The 10806-nt window shown below is 35.6% G+C and overlaps 1 protein-coding gene across 1 annotated transcript in view; it reads right to left on the bottom strand.

Annotated features, from left to right (window-relative positions):
- Window positions 1–4547: 4547 nt before the first annotated feature.
- The window catches only part of LOC128552294 (uncharacterized), a 56635-nt gene continuing 50376 nt past the window's right edge, over window positions 4548–10806 (bottom strand). The window contains exons 12-13 of the mRNA XM_053533327.1: window positions 6613–7638; window positions 4548–5284 (exon numbers count right to left, since the gene is read on the bottom strand). Coding sequence (XP_053389302.1) covers window positions 4794–5284; window positions 6613–7638 — 1517 coding nt within the window. The 3' untranslated portion in view covers window positions 4548–4793. The remainder of the gene's footprint in view (window positions 5285–6612; window positions 7639–10806) is intronic.

Below are 10806 nucleotides of genomic sequence, written 5' to 3'. Positions count from 1 at the left end.
GTCACAACGTTGACACGACTCCACACTTTTACGTTGTCACAACGTTGATTCTAACGTTGTCAGAACGTACAACGTACAACACAACGTTGTTACAACATTGTCACAACGTTACTGTGCTTCCTGGGGAAGCTATATTTTCTCTCTCTGAAAGTTAGCTGGACCTCCAGGATACATTGAATATATATATAGACAATTAGCATTTAATTTAAAAGGATATAATTATATTCAGAACAGTTGACTTTGCCATACGTAGACCCGCTATATACAATAACATATGATTACAATAAAGAACCAGGTCCCAAGCTTAGAATTACTTCACTTTATTGTTACTATAAATAGCAGATACTGTAACTTTTTTATTACTGGCTGAAGGGAAAAATCGAGACTACTTTGCTGTAGTACAACATGCATGTTATATCCAAGTTATAGGTTTATTTTTAACTGCCGCTACCTGGTAAAAGCTTTTGAGCGGACTCAGAATTTTTTGTTAAGATTAACTTCCCTTTGTTTTAATATTCAATATATTATTCTATTTAACATATTAAAAAGAGCTTTTTGAATCATTCTTAATTGTCTAAAATATAATGATAAAATGTAATGCCTCAAATCATTGTCCCAGAAGTAGAAATATTACCCTAAATGTTTAAATATCTACGATTAAAAAGCATCAGAGGTTCTGTCAAAAATCAATGAATTTCAGTTTGTGACTATATGTGACTTTTTGTTTTACTTGAGTTATATAGAGCTGTTAACTTGTGTTACCTATGTTGCCAAGAAAATCAAATCAGAGCTTTGTCAACAATTAATGAATATCAAACAGTTTTCAGATAATTTTCAAAATCCAGTTTGTGTTACTTTCTTTTAAAAGTAAAAAGGTTTGTTACTGGTCACAAAGTAGTGATAGCCGTAGGAAAATTAAAAAAAAAACAGAAAAAAACTGGCCATATATGGGTTAGTCGTTTGAAACAAATATCTAACAGAATATATAGAAATAAAATAATTGCCCAGCATTCTATCAGGTCTGCAACCTAGATGAGAAAATGAAATTCTTTGAATTTTCCCTGACTTTACCCTAACTTTTTGCTGACCAATACCATTTTTTTCGGCCTCCTCCTCCCCTTCAACCGCCCAATCCACCCTTTTCTTCAAAATTTCAAAGTTAAAATATAAACGAAAGTGTTCAAACATATTCAAATTATGTTTATACACAATTACACCAAAATGTGTGTTGAAATACTGCTTGAAGACTGAGATAGCAACTGAACATTTTAAACATCGATCAAGAATTTCATTTCCCCCTAACTTTTTCCTGATATTTTCTAAAATTTCATTTGCCACTGACTGTTATCAAGATTTCCCTGACAATTCACTTACCTTAAAAAAATCATTTTCCCCTGACTTTTCAAGGCAAGTGGCAACCCTGTCTACTAAGCATATACCATCATAGGAAATGTTGCAATATGTATAGTTACAAAACAAACTTGCGAGGATCAAACTCTCTTTTGTTCTGTCGCTTATTTAAATCTGAATAAAATGTTTTGTCGTATAATCTGACACGTATATCAAATTAAGTATTAGTCCTTATTGATAAACATTAAAAGGCCAAGCGTATATTAAAAGTTTGGTCTTGAAGATAAGTTTAAAACACTTAACAATCCTGAGAATTACATTATTAAGAATTAATATTTATAAGCGCATCATTTGTCTTAGAAAAAGTATTTGTATTATGATTCTTCAGAAGTTAATTTATGACTTTTTTCAATGATAAAGGTAATACTTAATTAACTTAAAACTTAAACTAGTGGTCCAAATTTCTACGCTGTACCTTCAACACAAAATAGAAGGTAGGCCGATCGTATAGTGGTAAAACGCTTGACTGTCAATTCAGAGGTCCGAGGTTCGAATCCCGGTCCAGGCACTGGAAATTTCTGAGATGCTCTTCAGTGCCCCCCAAATAACTTAAAGTCCTGTACTGGTTCTTCCCAGTAAAGATGGCCTCGCGTGTATCGGTGCTATACACCAGGCACGTTCAAGAACCAGACTGTCTGTTCGCAAAGAGCTTGGCTAAGTTAGCCGGACAAGTCTGTATCTTAAAAGGATTTCTTTCTATCTGTTCTGGGGGCTTTATCTCACTCTGTCCCTCTGGTCAGATCGCTCTGTGTCTGTACTAGTAGAGGATGAATTTTGCGCCCAGTGTGGCTGCGTTTACGTTATGTAAAGCGCCTTTGAACGTGTTTATCATGAAAAGGACGCAATTTATATCTGGTATAATGATGTTAATTGCATTTTTAACATGTTTACTACTTGTTTGCATCAATTTGCATTAATGGACAATTCAGAAAGCAAGAGGGCCATGAATGCAATATATCGCTCACCAGAGTTGCTTACTTGAACAAATTCCTTTGCTTAAGCTTCACTAACAAAACATGGGTGAGTAGGTCGTGTTAAAGATTATACACGATAACTACTGAAATCTGTTTAAAACTTAAACTAGTGGTCCATATTTCTAGGCTGTACCTTCAACACAAAATAGGCAGCAGTTGAGGGTTAAAAATATCAAATAGTAGTATTGAAATCAGTATCAAAAATTATAAACCTGGTCCAAATTTCTATACTGTACCTTTAAAAACAAGAAATTAGGTCAGTAGTTCATGATTAAGACAATTCAAGATGAATATTGAAATATTTTTCAAACATTATGCTTGGTAAAAGTTTCTTTGCCAATGCTTCAAAAGCAAATAAGTTTATGTAAGATAAGGGAGCAACCTGGCGTGGCCTAAATCGTTCCCAGGGTCATAATTTGAACAATCTTGGTAGAGAACCACTAGAGCATAACACATACTAAATATCTATGCACTGGGCCTTATGGTTTAAGACAAGAGTATTTAAAAGGCTTTTCCTTTTACAAGTCTATTTAAACCACGTGACCCCGGGGCGGGACCAAATTCAAGCCAAGGGGGGATATTTGAACAAACTAGGAAGAGAACCATTAGATGATTCTACATAAGAAATAGGAAAACATTAGCCCCTGTGGTTTTGGACGAGACGTTTTTCCCTATAAATGTCTATATATAGCGTGTGATCCCCGGGGCGGAGCCATATTTCACCCCAGGAGTTTAATTTGAGCAATCTTAGTAGAAGACCACTAAATAATGCTACATACCAAATATCAAAGCCTTAGGTCCTGTGGTTTAGAACAGAGTTTTTCCCTATATAAATCTAAATAAACAACGTGACCATCGGGGCGGGACCATATTTCACTCTAGGGTGATAATTGGAAACAACTTCGGCAGAAGACTATTTGATGACGCTACATACCAAATATCAAAGCCCTATGCCCTGTGGATTTGGACAAGAAGATTTTCAAACGTTTTCTCTATACAAGTCTATATAAACAAAGTAACACCCGGTGTTGGGGGGCATATTTGACCCTAGGAGGATAATTTATACAGTCTTGGTAGAGGAGCATTCGTTGATGCTATATAGCAAATATAAAAAGCCCTATGACCCGTGGTTTTGGACAAGAAGATTTTTAATGGTTTTCCTTTAGGTTTCCATGGAAACCAGTGTTCTGTATGGAATTCAATCCTTCGAAAAATAAATTGAAGTAGACCATCCAAACAGACTGATGGATGCCGGACGGTGAGCAATCATATAGAAGTTTTAGAGTTGCCATCGCAAAACTATGGAACTCTCTCCCTGACAATCTCAGAAAAGATTCATCACTTAATTCATTCAAAAGAGCTCTCAAAACACACCTTTTCAAAATTTTCTACAACACATAGATACCAACTGTGACTGGTATTACACATAATAAATATGCCATTGTTATTTTAGAGATACAGAACTACGGCAAGTCATTAGTCGCTGAAGAAGATCTCTTAACTGTACAATTCATCATGTAATTAACTAAATTGGCAATTCAGCTTTTATTTCATCATGTCACATTTTTAGGGTTATGACGTTCTATGTGTGTGTTTTTTGCAAGACTTGAGTTTCACTTGAAGTGTGTGGTATTTCTATCTAATACAGTATATGATGGCACAATTAACCGGTGGGTTGAACCTCTATATGTAGCCCGTCTGGGCGTACCAGGTGCTTTAAGCACTGGTATTGGCAATAGGGGTAAAACGACCCCAAGGGGAGGGGTGCGGTCTTGGCTGTTTGTTACAACAAGGCTGTAATTATTATCATTGTCATTACTGATATTGTGGTAATAACTATTATTTTTTATTATTATGCACAACGCCATTGAATGCATCATTTATAAAGAAGCATTTAATCAAATTATTCAGTTTCAGTTTTATGATTGCATATGCCATGTTTTGTTATTTTCCTACATATCTGCGAAATGTCACATGTTTAATTGGAAAGCGCCCTTGAAAGTATATTTCATAAGAAAAAGGCGCTCAACAAATCTGGTATAATAATAATAATAATAATAATAATAATACCTTCGTCGATCCTGTGAGAAAACATTTTTTTTCAATAACTAACACTTTGCAAATTATAACCCCGATGTTTCCTCAATTAGGAAACAACATTTACTTTAAAAAAAAACTATTCGTTTCTCCCGGTAAATACATGTTAAGGCATGTGAAAGATTCACACTGAGTATTGTTATACTGAAATTTGTCGGTTTAGTACTGAACATATCTTAAAAATGACCAACATCTATATAAACATTCTAGACGTAACACAGTTTATGAACTATGTCTTATGAGTCTAGTCGAAATACATGTCCTTTAAAGGATACTTTAAATTAATAGCAAAAAACTTACCGCATAATTGCGCTAAAGGTTGCGAGAAAGCCACAAACAAACTTCGATACTTCTAGATAATAGATTAAAATAATTACTTTTTGGATTTATTTCGGCATCTACAATCCAGTCATCAACTTTGTCGAATATTTTAAGGGAGTACGGTGGTGAATAACCGATCGCATGGAGTATATCACATATTGGCGTTACAATTGCGTATCCTTCACCTCCACCACACAAAAGACCTACAGCGGCGAGTCCATTTTCAGAGACACTAAACACAAGAGCTCCAGAGTCACCCCGATCAGCAAATGCTCCACAGTTTTTTACATCATTTATCTGAATCTGGTTTCTAAGAATAAAGTTATTCACCATCACATTTGCTGTATTAGAATGGTATCGTCCCTGCTTCAAAAGCGTAGTGGCACCATATTTCACAATACGGTTTTCTTTTCGACGAATTAATTCATCTATTTTGTAAACCATTCCAGATGTGTATTCTACTGTAGAATCTGCATCAAACCCTTTACATAAATAAAGCAAGAGCTGTCGTAGCAACGCTCGACTATTCAAAAGCCTTGTCAATAAAATGAATACACAAGTCGAAAAGGGGCATAATTTTGTAAAGATGCAAAACAAGGTTATGGAAACTGCAGAGTACATATCAGTTCATAACAGGGGATCAGTTTGTGCAGTTTGTGTAGCTTCAATTAATTCCAATTAGTTGGTACTCAGATACCAGCTGACATACGAAATCTTAACCAAAACTGCTAAGTCAAAACAGGGGCATAATTTTGTTAAAAGGCAAAGTAGAGACATGGAACGTAACATTGCATGTCAGATCATGACAGTGATCACGGGTTTAAAGTTTTAACCCATTTTCATTAATGGGTACTGAAATTCCAGCTTATAACTATGTAAAAAAAGTAGAGTGATTGAACCTAGCTATGCACCGCATGTTATATCATGACAGTTAACATGTTCATAAAGTTTCTTTCCATTCCCATAAGTGGTCACGGAGATACCAGCTTACATACAAAAACTTAACCAAAAACTGCGAAGTGGAAAAAAGAGGCATAAATTAAAAAAAAATATGGGACATGCACAGTGCCTGTCAAATCATGACAGTGAACACGTGTGGGAAGTTTCAAATCATTCCAAATTGTGCGTACTTAGATACCAGGTTATACAAAACATTACCCAAAACTTTCTAGGCCGAGAAAAGAGCATAATTTTGTAAAGAAAACAAAATAGAGATATGAAACCTGGGCAATGTAAGTCAGTTAATCACCGTAAATGTGTGTGTGAAGTTTCAATCCATTCCCACAAATGGTTACTGAGAAAAGCTTCGGGATGCGAACGCAGACGCCGACGCACGGGCTAGTCCAATAGCTCTGCCTATTCTTTGAATAGTCAACCTTATATTTGCATTATGATATCATGTATTCATGCACCTGTAACACGGCACATTTGTTACAGAATATTTTAATCATATCACGATTGACCTTAATTTTAGTTGAGTTGTTCGTATTTGAATGAAAAAGGATGCAGAATTGCTAAAATACAAAAATAATTAGTATGCAAAAAAGCTATCGTGATGGTATTTCTTAAAAATGATTGTATTAGTATCATTCATAATTTCTAATCAGTTGAGGCGAACTGTAAGTTTAAAGAAGCAAGAAGAAAAACAAATGCAACTTCCATTGAGCTGCGATGTAATTTCAAACATTTAGATTTATCCACTATACTCTATAAGATATTTTGACGTCTGTATTATAGATGCAGACACATCAAAAATCATATACACCTGGGTTTATATGAAAGAAAAGATATTATTTAGAACATAACATACCAGACTTCGCAAGATCAACCGAGCTTATTTCAGGAAAATTTCCACTAACCGGCTTCCTTGATTCATCTATTTTCACTAACGCAGCATCAACAAATGCTTTTCCATCTTCTACTTTACCTATTCTGTGGTGTTTAAGTTCACCACAGCGTAAATGACTAGAGATGGCCTTCTGATCGAAACTGGGTTGATAACAGATAACTGGAGGTGTCTCATTCATTTGCAAATCTTTAGCATCAAGCAAAACATGCGCACATGTTAATAGACACACTCCATGTTGTGGATGCTCAATGAATCCTCCGAGTGTTCCATAACCATCCACCTCATACAGACCAATTTGACATCCCATTTTTAAATCTTGATGTGAGTCATTTGGTTTTCCACTAATATATACCTGAAAAACATTTTCACGAATATCAACTTTAAAACCTCCCAACGTTTTGGGAAAACACTTCTCTTTAATTGGAATTAATCCTTTGATATGCACAAACAATGTAATGCAGTCTTCTCTTTCTATCTCATGATTATTGTCCAGGTAGCCATAAGACTTCATCGAACTTGCAGAAATCATTGTAATATTACTATGCTGCTTCCATAAAGTATCAGAACATTCATTGATTACATTTCGGAGTTCCTCACTTCGTGCATCACTTATATAAGTATTTGTTTCAACTTCGCGTTCAATTACTATTCTATTTTCTTCATTTGTATCTCCGTCTGCTCTTAAAACGATTTCAAAATCCTGATCATAATTTATGTCTTTTGGTGATGCTACACTTTTTTCTGTTATAACTACAAACACAATTTCCATTTTGTTGTTTTCTCTGTATGCTGGCCATACCCGTAATATATTAGCAGATCCTGTTTTAATGTCGTTGCATATCTCTTTAGTCAACACCTCAACTTGTTCCGAATTTATTCCAAATTGCTTACATGTATCCTGTAAGTATCTCCTGTTTCGCTGGTCAACTGCGTGCAAAAACGGCTTATTTTCTTCACTAAAGCTATGTCCGCTTTCCAACAAACATTCTGGAAGAAAAACAAGAAATTACTTTCAATTAATTCGTTAATAGGATTAACATTTATCACTGATAAAAAAATCAAACAAAATAAATATGTTAGCAAAATGTAAAGGTACTGCATGATATTTAATGTGGATAAGAAACGATGCCAAGTACTTAACATAAGTATTCACTGGCAAAACAATCATTTTCAAATATAGAAAAAAATAAGGTTCAAATAAAAAGAGGGTCAAAGACCCTAAAGGACTCATCTGGGCACCAAGTGTGTTTGTATAAGTACAAACATATAAGTACAGAGTTAGGTTTCTTCTATGTTAGCCTATATTATATACATGTCACACACGTTTTTGAACATTGGGCAATAATTTGAACAATTACGGTAGACATAACAAATCTGATATCACACGCCAAATATCAAGGCTCTAGCTATAATTGCTTCAAAGAAGAGAAAAGTGACCACACTCCCTGGCAGCCATGTTTTTTGACGAACCGGAATAATTTGAACAATCTTGGTAGAGGGTCACATAAGAACCATTTGTGTAAAATTATTTTTAAATCGGGCTTGCAGTTTCAAACAAGAGGATTTTTAAAGTTCCACTTTATACATATAGGGAAAAGTGACCACACCCTATGGCGGCCATGTTTTTGATGAAACAAAATAGTTTCAACAATCCTGGTAGAGGCACATACAAGGACCATTTGTGTAAAATTATTCTAAAATCGGGCTACCTCTTTCACAAAAGAAGATTTTTAAAATTTTCACTATACACATATAGGAAAAAGTGACCACGCCCACTGGCGGCCATGTTTTTTGACAAATCAAAAAAATTTGAACAATCTTGGTAGAGGGTCACATAAGGACCATTTGTGCAAAATTATTTTAAAATCAGGAAAGCAGTTTCATACAAGAAGTTTTTAAAGTTTCCACTATATTCATAAAGGGAAAAGTGACCACGCCATCCAGCGGTCATGTTTTTTTTGGTTTAGGAGGAGATGTCGTTTGTATAGTTTTTTCTTTTTAGCTCCGGCAGCCGTCGGTTTATGAAGAGAAGTCGTTTGAATTGTTTTCTATAAATAGCTCAGGCAGCCCCTATATGCAACCAAGCGAAACCGTTTCAACAACTATGTTAGAGGACCAACCAAGAAACATCATGGACAAGTTTCATCAAAATCAATTTATTGGTTTTTGAAGAGATGTCGTTTAAACACAAATGTTGACGACGGACGGACAACTTGACTCACGTACGCTTGACGACGGTGATCACAATAGCTCACATTGAGCACTTTGTGCTCAGGTGAAGTGAAAATAATAGTCTTGGTAGAGGGTCGCAGAAGGACCAAATGTGTAAAATCATTAAAAAATCGGGCTAGCAGTTTCACACAAGAAGATTTTTAAATTTCTAGTAATATGTTTAGGGAAAAGTGGCCACGGTTCCTGGAGAATTGGTTTAGGAGATGTCGTTTGCACATTTTTTTTCTTTGTAGCTCCGGCAGCCGTTTTGTGCCACCAAGCGGAACCGTTCGATCAACTTTGGTAAAGGATCATCCAAGGAACATCCATGACAAGTTTAATCAAAATCCATTCAGTGGATTTCAAGGTGTCTTTTAAATACAAGTGTTGACTATAGACAGACGCACGCACCATGGACGACAGACACAGCGTGATCACAATAGCTCACCATGAGCATTGCTCAGGCGAGCTAACAAGACGTTGTCCTGTCTTTTAATTAAACATATTCCAACCGTAAGGAACATATACTCGATGATAATGAGTTTGCATTAGAAATACCAGGAATTATGATACTGACAGACAGAAAACTACAATATATACTGTAATTAAATACATGTCGGTCATGATGGTATATAAATCTTTTTTGTATCTTCCCCTGATATCTTGGTGTCCAAACAAGTTAGCAGTCGGAATAGTTTATATCAATTAAATTGATTTTTTGTTTCGCTTAAATTGATATCTTCCAAACAAGAGCGCCATGACGGCCCTATATCGCACACCTGAGTTTAGTATTTCTTTGCTTATTTTTAAGCAGATTTTACAGATTTTATTCACTATCACATCAACAGTCTTTAAGTGTCGTGTTGCGGCTGTAAAATTTCTCCCCGTACTTGGATTCAGTGTTATTATATTTTCTGGTCCTTTGGGATCATGGAGTCCAACCAACGTTATATGTAATAGAGTTCCGCTGAAGCCGGTGCTAGGGGGCATGACAGGTGTTGCACATTTAATTACCTGTCATGAACAGACTCAATCAAACAGAGTCTGCTATTATTCTTCTTAGTTGCATTCTTTGCTTCCAAAGAATCTTTTTTACAGATTTTACTCACTAGCAAAAACTAGGTTTGTAGGTCATGTAAAGATTATTTATGATAACTACCGAAATCTAAAACTAAAACATGCGTTTGTAAAAAAGCGCATGTCTTCCGTAATGCATAGTCAAAACGCAAGAAGTTAATAACAGGAAAAAGCGAAAGTCAAAGAGACACTGATGGTTGGCTGCAATAGGGATCACCTACAATTATTTGGCACATCTAATCTTCCCATTAAGTTTCAACACTCTAGGCCTAGTGATTCTCTAGTTATGAATTTGATGCTGTCTTTCATGTCCGGGATCCTGTGACCTTGACCTTTGATCAAGTGATCCAAAATTATTAGGGGTCAATTATTCTATTAAGTTTCAACATTCTGGGACAAGTGGTTCTCAAGATATTAATTGGAAAGTATTTTCTATGTTCAGACCCCTGTGACATTGAACTTTGGTGGAGTGACCCCCCAAAACAATAGGGTTCGTCTACTCCTTAATTCTAACTACATAATTCCTATCTCCCTATGAAGTTTGAAGGCTCTAGGTCAAATGGTTGTCAAGTTACAAACAGGAAATGGATTTCCATTTTATATCCGGTGCGACCTTGACCTTTAATAGAGTAAACCCAAATCAATAGGGGTCATCTTACTCTTCATGTGCAATCATCCTATGAAGTCTCAATATTCTAGGTCAAGTGGTTCTCATATTACTGACCAGAAATGGTTTTCCATGTTCAGGCCCCTATAACCTTGACCTTTAACAGAGTGACCCAAAAACCGATAGGAGTCATTTCCTCTGCATGACCAATCATCCTATGATGTTTCAACATTCTGGATTAGGTGGTTCTCAAATTACTG

The sequence above is a fragment of the Mercenaria mercenaria genome, unplaced genomic scaffold (assembly GCF_021730395.1).
Source record: "Mercenaria mercenaria strain notata unplaced genomic scaffold, MADL_Memer_1 contig_2247, whole genome shotgun sequence".
NCBI classification, from domain to species: domain Eukaryota; kingdom Metazoa; phylum Mollusca; class Bivalvia; order Venerida; family Veneridae; genus Mercenaria; species Mercenaria mercenaria.
Note: the sequence above shows the minus strand (reverse complement) of the source record. Positions and strands in the feature narration are given on the sequence as shown.